Source organism: Salmo salar, chromosome ssa05 (assembly GCF_905237065.1).
Source record: "Salmo salar chromosome ssa05, Ssal_v3.1, whole genome shotgun sequence".
Lineage (NCBI taxonomy): Eukaryota > Metazoa > Chordata > Actinopteri > Salmoniformes > Salmonidae > Salmo > Salmo salar.
The window spans coordinates 35,495,916-35,513,198 of NC_059446.1; the positions used below are offsets into that span (position 1 = coordinate 35,495,916).

Consider the following 17,283-nt stretch of genomic DNA (forward strand, 5'->3'; position numbering starts at 1 on the left):
ACCCCCCCCATGCTCCCTTCATCTCCCTTCCATCCATCCTATCCCATCCTCTTCTCTCAGAAACCCCAGTGACAGCACGATACGCTGGATATCTGCTGACATATGTCATATAGATGGGACATACAGTATCTTCCCCATCAGAGAGAGGAATATTAGCCAATGAGAACGCTGACATGTAACGTTACATCCAATATATATGCAAATAGGCTCATCCACATTGATAAGACACTTAAAAGACAACCATGAATGAATAATCTGTAAAAATGGCCAGGGTGTATGGATGGACCTCAGAATACATGTCATGAAAAGGTCATACATCTTGTCCTTACTGCATGACACTGTAATGCCCCAGTCCCAGTGTAGTGTAGCCATAGCCTATCATGCCAACATCCCCTCGTCCTTGCTCCCCATTTTGAGATCAGCTCAGAGATAAATCCCTCTTGATCTGATGAGAATATTCCTGCGTTCAGATGGAGGCTGTCTAAATCACAACAGGGGTCTGAGCTCAAGACATCTGGGTAAAAAGCCTTTGTAAGTCCTCTCCTGTAATACTCCTTGGGCTGGGCCCCTGTTAGAGGCCTGGAAAATCACATCAAAATGGACAAAGTCTCATCATCACGTTGACGCAAAAACGCACAAATAAAATGTATGTATTTGCTGTATGCGCAGAGATTCCACATACTGTACTAACCTTGAAGAAATCTGGTATGATGCAAACACACCAGATATGTGGATATAACTATCAAAGAAAAACTTGGACTAAAAGCCTATCTGTTAATAACTGTTTATTTACTATTCAACTATTGTAGAAACATCTGATCGTCAAGAATGGAGACATTGGAGAGCGTGCTAAAGTTTCAGTGAGCAGGAATAACAATTGTGACCACCCAGCGAGAGAGGGGCCAAGAGACATTTCTGATCCAAACCTGAAGGCTCTCGACTGGAAACCACCTATTGGAGTGTTCATGATGTAAGCCCACACTCAACGCTCATGCATTAGTGATCCTGTACGTCCACAGAGCACCAATCATCTGGTAAACAATAGACCTACGACGGAGCATGGGGGACTGGGAGGGCATTTTGGAATATGTTTAATATCTCGCTCATAATAAATAAAGTAAAATCCAATTAATATTTCAAGCTAATCATAGGCACAGAGCTGGAGAGCACACACAGACAGATTGGAGCCTGAGGGGGGAGGGAGAGCTCTGAGTGAAGAAGCCTCCCATTAGGCCAGGGTCTCCTCATCTCTCAAATGGAAATTCAACTGCTCATGTTTAAAGGAAATGCTCCTTTTAATCCCAACTGGCTTCATGTACATCCATCCATCCATAATTAACTTAACCAACCCCCTGACAATAGCCATTGACTGTAATCTTGCTTTCAAGGAGATATGGTGGGGAGGGAGGAGAACAAAGATGTGTGGTTAAATGGAAGGTAACATACTATACTTTGGTTAGTTTGGAACAATTTCTTAGCCATTTTAGGAACTTTTTATGGAACACTTCTGGCTATCAAAATCCTTTGAAAAAACCCAGATATGAAAATATGTTAACCAACTGTAATCATGTATTATTTTGAGAGATTATGTCGGATGACTACTAATAACAGTTTCAGTATCCCAAAAATCTTCCAAAAGATGCATGTATCAGAAAGATCAGTGTGGTTGTGTGACTGTGTATAATATGAGCATTACACATGTCCATGCCTGCCCTGGCGTCTTGTGAGTGCTGCGAATGGTGGTGGGGGAGGGGGGAAATTCCCACCCATGGATGTGCAGTGGGGACTGAAGGGAACAGAGATGCTCCAACGTCCATCCAAGGCTGTGCTTTGCCCACAGCAAGCAGGGGTGGATGGTGCTATGTTGATGCTGTACTAGAGACAGAGGGTTAAAACCTGACCCTGTAGAGGGCCTTTTAGGAGGCTGAGGGACAGATGCTTGTCCACAGAGCCATGGGGCTCCCTCTCTCTCTCTCTCTCTGAGCATCCCCTCTCAGCACCACCAACTGCCTCCTCTTACATAATCCCCTCCCCCTCTACAGGCCGGCTGTCTTTATTGGTTTAGTGCTCTCTTTTTCTACATTAGTGTTTTCACCTCTCTTTCCTGTCATCACTAATTCTTTCTCTGTATGTCCGGTGCCGTTGTGCCGGTTATATTGCAGATTATCACTGTTTGGATTTGTATGCTGTATTTTACACACGTTGAAACGTCTCTCTGTACACCCAGACTTTCTCCTAATAAAGGCCAGTGATAATGTGTAAATGCAGTATATTAGGCATAAAACCATCCCAAAGATCCTCTGACAGGATGACAGAAGAGGAGCAGGACCAATCATTTTAGCTCCATTGATTTCATCTATCAAAGGCTGTGGCTAAGTTGTGATGATGCATGCTCCAAATAACCCAACCCCTTCACATGAATTGACAAGCCACTACATAAATGAATGAGCGGCTGAAAAACATTTCACAGGAGATATTGGCTCCAATTCATTTGCAATCTAGACATTACATTTACGCTGGGAATAAGCAGTTGGCAGGAGGATATTTGTACTGATGGTAAATAAATAATCGACATGAAAATGCTTACGTAATCAAAACTGCCGTGAGGTTTTAAACGTGAGAAATGAAATCTGCCTGATTGGCTTGGGCACAGCTGATGGTGGATATGGACCGGTTAGAATATACAATAGATTATTATTACAGCACAATGTCAAGGAAGCAAATCGTAGGCTACTCGATTATGCTTCCTTTACTAATGAAACCTCTTCCTCCCTGGTTCATGTAGGAAGGCTAGCTAGTAATATCAGTTAGGTTGCTGTTCATCTGTGCTCTTGTGCTCAGTAGAATTTCTCCAACATTGCCAGTGAGATTTCAGCCTCCATTTTACCCCCACGCTGTCTCTCTCTCCTGCCGTTTTATGCTCTCTGCTCAAATAAATTCACAGTAGCTTCGAACACCGTGTATATTATGGGACTAAACACACACACACACACACACACACACACACACACACACACAGGCCCTTCCCCCACCCCCAGCTCACTCTCGTGCGTGCGCACATGCACCCTGCCTAATTACAGATTGTGTTCCTAGCTTTAGTCAAAAGAGACATGTCAAGACTGAGACAATAGAGGCCCCGAGACTATAAAGGAAATGGTAAACGGAGAATATAAAACATGTGCTGGTTTAAATGGTCCTAGTTACAGTATCATATCTGCCCAGTAGGACCCCTCCATCTCACCCAACCCTCCATAGCAGAGCAATGTACATCTTTTAAGGAATAACCAGACACATACAGAAATAAGCCATCTAATGGAGTCTGTCTTTCTCCTCATTCTCCCCCTCCTCTCCTCCTCATCTCCTCTCTCTCTCTCCCTCTCTCTCTCTCTCTCTCTACAGGAAATCTGCCAGATGAGAGACAACCCTTTCAGTAGTTAATCTGTGAGAAACATGCTTCATATATGTCAGGCAAAATGTATTTTTGTTAAGGGCCGATGGAGGAGAAACATGTGTCTGCATTGCAGCGTAATGAGCCGGCTTTAGTATAATTTAGCCTTCAATGAATATTGCTCGATCGCCGCTACACTCTTTGTGGCTGTTGAATGAAAACGAATGCAGGGCTGTTTTAGTCTGTGATGTTAACATAGGCCTTTGATGAAAAGCAATAAATAAGCAATACTCATTCCCATCTGATCTTAAGGCATGCCATTCTTATGTTGAAGTGAATATAGAACACTAGGCCTGCTCTGCATGGTAGACAAATGAATACGAAACAGCTCACTACTCCCTAAATGAATGAATGAGTATGAACAGATGAACAGATAATCTGTATTAGAGCTGGGATGAAGCAGTGCATATGAGAGAGCTCAGGTTGCTCTCTACCACACCACAGCACAACAGGCTTCACCAAGACAGATTAGCACCTCTAAAAAGGTGTGCACATGTCTGTTTCAACCCAACAACCTCACATCAAATCCCATTCACCCACTGCCCCTCTGCCTAATCCCTACGCCCCCAGAGGTGTGGGATAGAAGGCCATAAGGCCGGCTGAGGAGGTTGAGGTAGTTACCTGGTCGTACCACTCCCGGTTGGAACAGGTGCATTCCGGCCACCAACCTGCTTGACCACCGGCGGTGTTGCCATTCACCTTGGGGCCGCCCTTGGATTGGAGCTTGGGGTTTGGGCCTCCGGGACCCCCGGAAGACATCATCTTGCCCTTACTTCTCCCCAGAGTGCCCCCTCCTCCTCCCATGCCTCCTCCTCCTCCACCCGAGGCTGGAGGCTGGGGTAAGGTCTGCCCGCCCCCGGGCCCGTACCCGGCCGGGTATCCATAGGGCTCGGTCTGCCATTCTTGGTACTGAGGGGCGTCCATCCTGCGCAGGGCGGCCATGCGGGTCACCTCGTAACATTCTGGGCACTTGCAGCAGTGGTGGTGTTTGTGCATGCTGGCTGTGCTGGCGCTGTGCTGCGCTGAGCGGCGTGGTGTGGCACTTTCTCTCTGCTGCCTCCTCAGATCACACGCAGCACGCTGCAATCGGCTCGCAGAGCGCTAATACTGACGCAAATAACACTAATCACAGCAATTCGACTGATTTTCCTTTTTTCTCCAAATCCTGTTACTTTCCTCTCTTCCCCTCAGATGCAAAAAAAAAAGAGCAAGGGGGGGGGAGTAGCAACAGGAAAACCCAAAAATTCAAAATTAGTATGTAGTCTTCCTTCCTCTTGACGTAGAAGATCAAAGGAAATAATACTGAAAATATTGTATATGATCACACAATCAGAGACCAGCCCCGATGGTAGAATTTTCCTCTCGCCGCTCTTGTTTCACAGTGATATGTATATAAATTCATAGATATATATATTAATTTGTTTATATATTATATATATATTTACACACACACAAATACATATAAAAATATGAATATAAACAGACTAGCACAAATACACAGATATATACAGAGATATATGTATATATATATATAAATATCTATATGCGTGTATACAAATATATATATAAACAATATGTATATATAGAAATTATATCCTCAGATGAAATCTTCCTCTGGATTTCTCTTCCCTTTTTCCAAACCCGTTTTCTTCCTCCTGTTTTACCTCCTGTGTTGAGAAGCAGTGTTTTCTTTCTGTTTCTCTCTCTCTTTTCTCAGCCTGCAGAGAGGAGCTGAGCACTGGATTGCCTCTCAGCCTGCCTGCCCTAGATGTGGATTATACAGAGGGATGCGAGCAAGCGAGAGGGAGATGGAGCGAAAGAGAGAAAGCACGAGAGAGAGAGAGAGAGAGAGAGAGAGAGAGAGAGAGAGAGAGAGAGAGAGAGAGAGAGAGAGAGAGAGAGAGAGAGAGAGAGAGAGAGGGGGAGATACGTAGCAGCATCCCTCCAGCACCTCAACCCTGACAGCCACAGCCAATCAACTGGCAGCACTGCCATCAGCAGCAGCACCAACAGGACTGAGCGCTTCACTGGCTGCTCTTAAAGGGGCCACGCCACCTAAACCACACCGTTCAGTGCCTAGAGAGGAAAGACACTGCCTCACACATGCAATGACTGTAACCTAGTCACATTTGTCCATCTCCTCCATATGACTGGGCTGTGTTTGGAAGTAAAAGACAGGAAAGATCATAACCACTTTCTCCGTATGTTCATTCCAACCCTCAGTGGGGATCCTCTGCTATTCGAATCCATGTTTTTCCTCGTTCCAATGCAGCCAAAATCTAACAGGCAACCTCCAATTTACAGCCCTGTTCCTGGGACTGGTCCCTAGGTGTCTATGGTCATCTCTGGTTCAATGATGGGAGCTTTGTTGTCTTGGGCCATTGATTGACACCCTCAGGGCTAATGTCATGTTTAGCTCTGAACATCTAGACATAATGTAATAATGAAACGGGTGTTGTTGCGACTCACATTCACATGACAATCCTATTGCATTTGGTATATTTAAATAATTATAGGGGTGATTAAACTCAAAGGTATCACCATTATTAGGCTTTGTCTTGTAATAAAGGATGCCTACAAATCACCATACTAAAGATCCCTCTCTAGCTCTTCTGCCGATACCAATGTATTACATTTTCAGCAGGCCTTGAACAGCATTGAATAACATCATTCTGAAAACCTAGATGAAACATAGTATGATGACCAGAGCCCTGTACTGACAGGTAGTGACTAGTGCAGTACATCTAAGAACCATTGGTTCACTGAAGAACCATGGGGGAAATATCTCACATGTTCACAATGATGACATCAACACATGTGTACGCAACAAACACGATTACACGCTTGGGCTTTCGAGTGGGCGGAGAAAGAGTGAGAGAGAGCGAGTGAGTGAGAATGTCGAAGAGAGACAGGAAGAGAGAGTATGGGTGGATATGTATTTTTTTATGTGTGTGGTTATGATTTTTAATTAGAGATAAATTCATAAGCTTGCACAAAGCAGTTAAGTGTTGATCAGAGCTCCACCGAACAGACACTGAAGCTGAAGGTCTGTCTTTTGGATAACTGGTGTGTGTGTGTGTGTATGTGTGTGTCTGTGTTACAGTGTCGGCATTAAAGCCCTGCATCTGTGCATTATTAATGAAATGTGGTGGGGAGATGGAACTGGGTGTGTCTGTCTGTGGGGGAAGATAGTAGCTATATTTACATGAGTGTCTGCTGTGAGAGAGGGAGACACTATCTATGAAGAGAGTACATTCGAGGGTACACAAAGAACATCTAAGAGTACGCATCTTGGTGTGTGTCTGGGGACATAAAACAGAGTATGCATTTGTATCAAGTGTGTGTGTGTGTGTGTGTGTGTGTGTGTGTGTGTGTGTGTGTGTGTGTGTGTGTGTGTGTGTGTGTATCTGAGTGATGCTTACAGTCAGTACACACTATGCCTCTGCAGCCCTACCAGGAGGCACAAACAGCAGGCTCAGCCACTTAATTACACGCAACAGTAACTCACTTCATTATCATGATATTCTATTCCTGTAACTTATGGAGATTCTGCAAACGGAGCAGAAAGAAGGGGGAACTTTAGCATTTTTACAGAGCGAGGGGCCACTGAGAACTCCCATCTCGGATACAAAGACGCAGTCAAAGCCAATCACAGCTTCAAGGCGGTGCTTGAAGGCGGTGGCTTGAAAAGACGTTGCAAGCAAATCCATCATGGCACACATGACCGAGCACATGTTGCAACCATCCTCCCTCTGCCTCTCCGTCTCTCTTACCTATCGTCTGCATCATATTTACCGTCCAGCGTTATGCAGCGAGGGGGTTTGCAGTATAAAAGGAAACATATGACAGAGGGAATGAAAATGGATGGATACAGTGCAGGCAGGAGAGATGAATGGAGAGCCGGAAAGAAACAGACTGCCTATACTGTATGAACACAGATATGTTATGAGATGTGTTTGTGTGTGTGTGTACAGTGCATTTGGAAAATATTCAGACAATTGACTTTTTATACATTTTGTTACGTTACAGCCTTCTTCTAAAATAGATACAATTCTTGTTTTCACCTCATTCATCTACACACTATAATGACAGGTTTTTAGACATTTTTGCACATTTAATTACAAAAGTATTCAGACCCTTTGCTATGAGACTCTAAAGTGAGCTCAGGTGCATCCTGTTTCCATTGATCATCCTTGAGATGTTTCTATAACTTGATTGGAGTCCTCCTGTGGTCAATTCAATTGATTGGACATGATTTGGAAAGGCACACACCTGTCTATATAAGGTCCCACAGTTGACAGTTGTTACGAACCGGCTCAGAGTTCGCAACAAAAGGGAGACAAGGATTATCAAAATATATATTTATTAAATAAAGTAACTAAGTAATTAACAATGGTGTGTGTAATCAGTAATGTAAGTGAGTGTTTTGCATACCTGAATGTAATAATGCAGTGTTGAAAGGTGCCAAAGCAAACAACCAAAAAACCACAACTACCACAACCAAAAACAACAAGGTGTCTGCATGGAGATAGTCTCCCCAATGAATGTGGAAGAGGTGCCTTTATCCTGGGACACACCCGGGCCCAGGTGTTTCCCATGTAGCTGACGACCCTCCCAACTCCGCCCACCGGCATCGTAATAAGGAACAAGAGCAAAGAGAGAAAATACGGCAGACAGAGTGGGAGCGTCGTCACACAGTGCATGTCAGAGCAAAAACCAAGCCATGAAGTCGAAGGAATTGTCCGTAGAGCTCCCATACCGGATTGTGTCGAGGCACAGATCTGGGTAAGGTTACCAAAAAATGTCTGCAGCAACGAAGGTCGCAAAGAACACAGTGGACTCCATCATTCTTAAATGGAAGAGCAATCGGGGGAGAAGAGCCTTGGTCAGGGAGGTGACCAAGAACCCAAAGGTCACTCTGACAGAGCTCCTCTGTGAAGATGGGAGAACCTTCCAGAAGGACAACCATCACTGCAGCACTCCACCAATCAGGCCTTTATGGTAGAGTGGCCAGACAGAAGCCACTCCTCAGTAAAAGGCACATGACAGCCCGCTTGGAGTTTGCCAAAAAGCACCTAAAGACTCTGACCATGAGAAACAAGATTCTCTGGTCTGATGAAACCAAGATTGAACTCTTTGGCATGAATGCCAAGTGTCATGTCTTGAGGAAACCTGGCACCATCCCTACGGTGAAGCATGATGGTGGCAGCATCATGCAGTGGGGATGTTTTTCAGCAGCAGGGACTGGGAGACTAGTCAGGATCGAGGGAAAGATGAACGGAGCAAAGTACAGAGAGATCCTTGATGAAAACCTGCTACAGAGCGCTCAGGACCTCAGACTAGGGCAAAGGTTCACCTTCCAACAGGACAACTACCCTAAGCACACAGCCAAGAAAACGCAGGAGTGGCTTCGGGACAAGTCTCTGAATGTCCTTGAGTGGCCCAGCCAGAGCCCAATCGAACATCTCTTTAGAGACCTGAAAATATCTGTGCAGCGACGCTCCCCATCCAACCTGACAGAGCTTGAGATGATCTGCAGAGAAGAATGGGAAAAACTCCCCAAATACAGGTGTGCCAAGCTTGTAGCGTCATACCCAAGACGACTCGAGGCTTTAATCGCTGCCAAAGGTGCTTCAACAAAGTACTGACTAAAGGGTCTGAATACTTATGTAAATGTGATGTTTCCATTTAAAAAAAAAAAATTTGCAAAAATGTATAAAAACCTATTTTTGCTTTGTCATCATGGGGTATTGTGTGTAAATTGATGAGGGGGAAAAAACGATTTCATCCATTTGAGAATAAGGCTGTAACATAACAAAATGTGGAAAAAGTCAAGGGGTCTGAATACTTTCCGAATGCAGTGTGTGTGTGAGTGTGCGAGTGCATGTGGGCGTTTCTAGTACCTCTGGGGAAAATAATCCTATTCCTTCACAAATTATGTAATATGAAATCTAAAATGTTTTCTAGGTCTCCTAAGTCAGAACCAATCAATGACCAGTAGTAGTCTCTGTATAAGCAGGACAGGGAAATGGAATGAGAGAGAGAGAGAGAGAGGGAAAGGAAGAAAGAAGGGAACGGAGATACACGAGGTTACCAATGGCAAGTCAGACCAGGAAATGGTCTCCAACACGGCCTAGTGTGTACTATATTAGCTTATAAAGTAGAATGGATGCATGTTCTTTTAAGAACATTCTTACTGATGCATTGGATATAAAGTCATTTCAATAAAATGCTTTACTCGTCATTAAGGCTTGAGAATAGTGTGTATAGCAGTATACTATACTAATAGTGGCAGCATTTGGGTCCATATCCTAGTGCAGTCCTACTCACACAGTGAGGGCTCAGAAGCATCTGGGAACAGATGCTTGCTCTGAGACTAATTTCCAAAAGCGAAATGTGTTCACTGTCAACTGACAAGACGTTGCTCGGGGTTCTCCTTAGTTTATAAGAGTTAAGTAGAACATCTACAAAACACTTACACAGAGGGGCGTTTCAACTGAGATGGAACATCTGTAAAGATTATTTTGTAATTGTTTTATTCTGAGAGGTACAGGTAAGTGCCAAAATAATGGAAACACTTGATTAAATGAGGGATACAAAGTATATTGAGTTAATTAAGCAATTCAAATCCCATCAATCTTAGGGTCATGTATAAAAATGCTGGGCAGGCCATTATTTTGGCTACCATGGCTATGCTGCCATATGACAATGTCCCCATCCACAGGGCACGAGTGGTTCCTGAATGGTTTGATGAGCATGAAAACGATATAAACCATGGCCGTCTCAACCCAATTGAACACAAATGGGAGATTATGGAGCGGCGCCTGAGACAGCGTTTTTCACCAATAACATTCTCGTGGAAGAATAGTGTTGCATCCCTCCAACAGAGATCCAGACAGTTGTAGAATCTATGCCAAGGTGTTTTGAAGCTGTTCTGGCTTGCGGTGGCCCAACACACTACTATGTTGGTGTTTCCTTTATTTTGGTAGTTACCTATATATCATTGAAAGAAGCAATATCCAACATGACAATGAATCACTCTTTTATCCTTATAGCAGGATACATTTTGGGGATAGAAATGTCTAGAAGCGAATCATTTTTATTTTATTTCACCTTTATTTAACCAGGTAGGCTAGTTGAGAACAAGTTCTCATTTACAACTGCGACCTGGCCAAGATAAAGCAAAGCAGTTCGACACAAACAACAACACAGAGTTACACATGGAATAAACAAACATACAGTCAATAAGACAGTAGAAAAAGTCTATATACAGTATGTACAAATGAGGTAAGATAAGGCAATAAATAGGCCATGGTGGCGAAGTAATTACAATATAGCAATTAAACACTGGAGTGATAGATGTGCAAAAGATGAATGTGCAAGTAGAGATACTGGGGTGCAAAGGAGCAAGATAAATAAATAAATACAGTATGGGGATGAGGTAGTTGGATGGGCTATTTACAGATGGGCTATTTACAGATGGGCTATGTACAGGTGCAGTGATCTGCAAGCTGTTCTGACAGCTGGAGCTTAAAGCTAGTGAGGGAGATATGAGTCTCCAGCTTCAGTGATTTTTGCAGTTCGTTCCAGTCATTGGCAGCAGAGAAGTGGAAAGAAAGGCGGCCAAAGGAGGAATTGGCTTTGGGGGTGACCAGTGAAATATACCTGCTGGAGCGCGTGCTACGGGTGGGTGCTGCTATGGTGACCAGTGAGCTGAGATAAGGCAGGGCTTTACCTAGCAAAGACTTGCAGATGACCTGGAGCCAGTGGGTTTGGCGACGAGTATGAAGCGAGGGCCAGCCAACGAGAGCGTACAGGTCGTAGTGGTGGGTAGTATATGGGGCTTTGGTGACAAAACGGACGGCACTGTGATAGACTACATCCAGTTTGTTGAGTAGAGTGTTGGAGGATATTTTGTAAATGACATCGTCAAAATCGAGGATCAGTAGGATGGTCAGTTTTATGAGGGTATGTTTGGCAGCATGAGTGAAGGATGCTTTGTTGTGAAATAGGAAGCCGATTCTAGATTTAATTTTGGATTGGAGATGCTTAATGTGAGTCTGGAAGGAGAGTTTACAATCTAACCAGACACCTAGGTATTTGTATTTGTCCACATATTCTAAGTCAGAACCGTCCAGAGTAGTGATGCTGGACGGGCGGGAAGGTGCGGGCAGCGATCGGTTGAAGAGCATGCATTTAGTTTGACTTGCATTTAAGAGCAGTTGGAGGCCATGGAGTTGTATGGCATTGAAGCTCGTCTGGAGGTTAGTTAACACAGTGTCCAAAGAAGGGCCAGAAGTATACAGAATGGTGTCGTCTGCGTAAAGGTGGATCAGAGAATCACCAGCAGCAAGAGCGACATCATTGATGTATACAGAGAAAAGAGTCGGCCCGAGAATTGAACCCTGTGGCACCCCCATAGAGACTGCCAGAGGTCCGGACAACAGGCCCTCCGATTTGACACACTGAACTCTATCAGAGAAGTAGTTGGTGAACCAGGCGAGGCAGTCATTTAAGAAACCAAGGCTGTTGAGTCTGCCGATAAGAATGTGGTGATTGACAGAGTCAAAAGCCTTGGTCAGGTCGATGAATACGGCTGCACAGTAATGTCTCTTATCGATGGCGGTTATGATATCGTTTAGGACCTTGAGCGTGGCTGAAGTGTACCCATGACCAGCTCTGAAACCAGATTGCATAGCGGAGAAGGTACGGTGGGATTCAAAATGGTCAGTAATCTGTTTGTTAACTTGGCTTTCGAAGACCTTAGAAAGGCAGGGTAGGATAGATATAGGTCTGTAGCAGTTTGGGTCTAGAGTGTCTCCCCCTTTGAAGAGGGAGATGACCGCGGCAGCTTTCCAATCTTTGGGAATCTCAGATGATACGAAAGAGAGGTTGAACAGGCTAGTAATAGGGGTTGCAACAATTTCGGCTGATAATTTTAGAAAGAGAGGGTCCAGATTGTCTAGCCCAGCTGATTTGTAGGGGTACAGATTTTGCAGCTCTTTCAGAACATCAACTATCTGGATTTCGGTGAAGGAGAAATGGAGGAGGCTTGGGCGAGTTGCTGTGGGGGATGCAGGGCTGTTGACCGGGGTAGGGGTAGCCAGGTGGAAAGCATGGCCAGCCGTAGAAAAATGCTTATTGAAATTCTCAATTATAGTGGATTTATCGGTGGTGACATTGTTTCTTAGCCTCAGTGCAGTGGGCAGCTGGGAGGAGGTGCTCTTATTCTCCATGGACTTTACCGTGTCCCAGAACATTTTTGAGTTTGTGCTACAGGATGCACATTTCTGTTTGAAAAAGCTAGCCTTAGCTTTCCTAACTGCCTGTGTATATTGGTTCCTAACTTCCCTGAAAAGTTGCATATCACAGGGGCTATTCGATGCTTACGCAGTACGCCACAGGATGTTTTTGTGCTGGTCAAGGGCAGTCAGGTCTGGAGTGAACCAAGGGCTATATCTGTTCCTGGTTCTACATTTTTTAAAATGGGCATGCTTATTTAAGATGGTGAGGAAGGCACTTTTAAAGAATAACCAGGCATCCTCTACTGACAGGATGAGGTCAATATCCTCCCAGGATACCCGGGCCAAGTCGATTAGAAAGGCCTGCTCGCTGAAGTGTTTTAGGGAGTGTTTGACAGTGATGAGGGTGGTCCTTTGACCGCAGACCCATTACGGATGCAGGCAATGAGGCAGTGATCGCTGAGATCTTGGTTGAAGAGAGCAGAGGTGTATTTGGAGTGCAAGTTGGTTAGGATGATATCTATGAGGGTGCCCGTGTTTACGGATTTGGGGTTGTACCTGGTAGGTTCATTGATCATTTGTGTGAGATTGAGGGCATCAAGCTTAGATTGTAGGATGGCCGGGGTGTTAAGAGTGTCCCAGTTTAGGTCACCTAGCAGCACGAGCTCTTAAGATAGATGGGGTGCAATCAATTCACATATGGTGTCCAGGGCAGAGCTGGGGGCAGAGGGTGGTCTATAGCAAGCGGCAACGGTGAGGGACTTGTTTCTGGAAAGGTGGATTTTTAAAAGTAGAAGCTCACATTGTTTGGGTACAGACCTGGATAGTAAGACAGAACTCTGCAGGCTATCTCTGCAGTAGATTGCAACACCGCCCCCTTTGGCAGTTCTATCTTGTCGGAAGATGTTATAGTTAGGGATGGAAATTTCAGGGTTTTTGGTGGTCTTCCCAAGCCAGGATTCAGACACGGCTAGGACATCCGGGTTGGCAGAGTGTGCTAAAGCAGTAAATAAAACAAACTTAGGGAGGAGGCTTCTAATGTTAACATGCATGAAACCAAGGCTTTTACGGTTACAGAAGTCAACAAATGAGAGCACCTGGGGAATCGGAGTAGAACCAGGAACAGATATAGCTCTTATTAATGAATAAGTACGAATTTATCTCAGACATGACCAACTGAGCAATATTTGTGTGTGTGAAAGTGTATATTTGTGCGCACATACGTGTATGTGTGTTTAAGTAAACACTGTGTCCAATTAAAGGCTTGGGGACTTCTGGGAAGATCTGGTTCAACAGTATTAGGGAATTTATCTTCTGAAATGAAATTGGCAACCCTTGACCCTCCCTTGACAAAAGAAAATGGGAGACCTGTGATATATGGTTTTAAATCACAGGTTAAGGACACGCCCCTTTTTTAAAATTTTCACCTAAAATGACATACCCAAATCTAACTGCCTGTAGCTCAGGCCCTGAAGCAAGGATTTGCATATTCTTTGTACCGTTTGAAAGGAAACACTTTGAAATTTGTGAAAATGTGAAAGGAATGTAGGAGAATATAACACAATATATTTGGTAAAGATAATACAAAGGAAAAAAAAAACGTTATTTTGTATTTTTTTGTACCATCATATTTGATATGCAAGAGAAAGGCCATACTGTACTATTCCTGGCCAGGTTAAATTTAGATTTTGGCCACTAGATGGCAGCAGTGTATGTGCAAAGTTTTAGGCTGATCCAACGAACCATTGAATTTCTGTTCAAAATGTTGTATCAATCCTTCCCAAATGTGCCTAATTTGTTTATTAATAACTTTTCATGTTCAAAATTGTGAACTCTCCTCAAACAATAGCATGGTATTATACCACTGTAATAGCTACTGTAAATTGGACGGTGCAGTTAGATTAACAAGAATTTAAGCTTTCTGACAATATCAGATATGTCTATGTCCTGAGAAATGTTCTTGTTACTTACAACCTCATGCTAATTGCATTAGCCTACGTTAGCTCAACCGGGCATTTTACTCTGGCTTATGGGAGGGCTACAGCAGATTCCACCTCACAGCACCCCCCACATCTGTCTGTCAGCCTACTGTCACCTAGCTCTCACATCCCCCATTACATAAACCCACCTGGAAGACCCAACACACTCGCGCTCTCACACACACACACTCCCAAACACCACCATTATCACCCCTCACCCCCTGCACACACAGCATGTGTAGGAGCATTTCGGTCATTTCTATGCATTCTCCAAGAAACAATGTGACTACTCCCTGGTCACCTGACAGGATGCATGCCCATGTAAGTAGAGAGGACGGAGAAGCTGTCTTAAAGGAGCAGTCCCAGCAACCCTGTTGCAGTGACCGTATTACCGCCAAACCGGCGGTCACGAGTCACGAAGGCAGTCAAATTCCACATGACCGTTTAGTCACGGTAATTAGGCTTCTCCAAGTTCTGATGCTGCTGATGGTCATTAGTAGCTTACCGAACTTGCTAACTGCCTGGTACTCAGCACTCTATTGTCCCTCTAATCATTCTGATATCAATGCAAATGTAATCGAAAATCTAATCAAACACTTCATGAGAGCCCATGAGCTCATGTTGCGCAACATTTCTATAGGCTATGCAAATGCATGAGAAAACAGATTGATGGCCTCTATTAAAAAGAGGATCCCATCAGCTTTCTATAGGCTCGGGCTACTATATTTATTTCTCAACTTTCCTAATATTAAGCACATTGCTTATATTTACAACAGGGGTATAGCCTAACTGGCTGGCATGAAAATAAACCACAGGGAAAAGCGTCCTCCATTCGCTATTTAAGTACATAGATGACATGTATTTTTTCCCCTTCCCCCGTTTTCGATACAGGTGCATGATAATGGTCCATTCTAAAACAAAACAAAATGTCACACATATATTATTTAGTATTTGTAAATACAAGATTAAATCAAGATTAGTCTGATGGGTGACAATATTAGCCTATCACTTGTGAATGATATATTATGACTTGTGTATGATGCCCAGCATAAGAAACAATGCCTTTTTTTGCGACTTGTTTGAATCAGTCGCACACCTCATGTAGCCTAGCCCATAGGCCTATATGTTTTAATAAGGTTGGTATCACAACTAAAAAGTGGACAAATAACTTCTTAAAATGCAGCATATTAATCTGCTTTACAAGGGGTGTAGAGCCTAACTTGCATATATAGGCAGCATGTGAGTTTCAAGTTTTGGGAAGAAAATGTTGGCCATAAAAATGCACCTTTATAATAAAAGCATTACATGCATAATCGCATTTGCGGTCACTTTTGATAATAGTGTTTTCCACTAGTGGAACATTCGTGCTTATAGTCTACTACCATGTACGCATTGCTGCACTTATAATGTGAAGAAATAGCCTAATAGTTTATCAACATTTTAAGCTAAACATTCTGATCTGTTGCGTCAGCCACATTGCATAAAGAATATGTTTTGATGCTAGTTGTTGTATTAATCTGGGATCTATCACATCCCACAACTGTTCTAGACTATTTTTGGAATATTTATTTCTCACACAGAATAGAATAGGTCGACTTTTGTACTATGGAAGATAGTAGATTGACATAGGCTAGCGCTTTTGCTGTTAGGCCTACTCATCTTGTTGGCTGACGAAATGTAAATGTGGACAGTTCTTCCAATATCTTCAATATGCACCTCGGAATTGGATAAGGACACACGCAGCTGCGTCCCGATGTGTCTGTCTTAACTTTTAGCCTGTGAGAAAGACCCAATCACGTGACGGAGAGCCGTGTGAGTGAGAGACGCTTCGGATTGTGCAGCACACTCAGGGAGAAGGGCACAACGCAGCACTCCAGGCCGCAAAAGGCATGGATTTCTTTAGGGTGCATTACGGCCACAAAGGGGATGCCACCGTGAAATCCAAGTGCTTGTCAAATTGTGAATGAGAGACTATTGGAGCGTGTACAGCCTGCGCAAAAAAAAAAGCAGAACTCATGCTTTTCAAGCAACTTTTTTCAAATCATCATTAATGTCTCATGCAGCCTTACAATGTATTACACATCAAAACATATAGCCCGACGTTTGTAGAACAACTAAAGTTACATTAATAACTCTAAATTAAGCATATTCCTTTGATAACCGCTCAACACAGAATAGTGTTGTGCGCACTCAAATCGATTGGGAAAAAATATTGATTTTTATTCAGCTTTGTTCAATTGTATTCTTCATACTATAAAATAAAATAAAATAATGCCACGGAATTATAAGCAAATCTGCTAAATGAACTAGTGTAGCCCACAGCCATTTGGCATAGTCACATCAGGACCTAACATAAGGACAACTCAGAGTCTGCTATTATTTTCTTCTGAAACAGACTACATTTTCTTCACATCATGCTTCTTTAGACCTGTCTAAAATAAATAATGGATTTATTGTGAAGGTGTAGGCTATATTACATGGATTTATTATACTTTTTAAAATGGCTTGTAGTGGAAGCCAGGAGATCCTAAATGTGTTTATCTTAATTAACGGCCAATTATCGTGACACCAACAGATATTTGTTTGACAATCACCGGCAGACGTAATTTCGTTG

General features: G+C 43.4%; 1 protein-coding gene across 8 annotated transcripts in view; it reads right to left on the bottom strand.

Annotated features, from left to right (window-relative positions):
- The window catches only part of LOC106604729 (disks large homolog 3), a 142,736-nt gene that overhangs the window by 82,268 nt on the left and 43,185 nt on the right, over positions 1–17,283 (bottom strand). For 2 of the 8 annotated variants that reach the window (XM_014199686.2, XM_014199682.2), the window contains exon 1: positions 4,070–4,886. The exons of 2 other annotated variants lie outside the window; for them this stretch is intronic. In XM_014199686.2, coding sequence (XP_014055161.1) covers positions 4,070–4,444 — 375 coding nt within the window. In that variant the 5' untranslated portion in view covers positions 4,445–4,886. Of the gene's footprint in view, positions 1–4,069; positions 4,899–17,283 lie in introns of those variants that run through there. 4 more of the 8 variants (XM_014199687.2, XM_014199688.2, XM_014199683.2 and 1 more) reach the window with 4 other exon arrangements.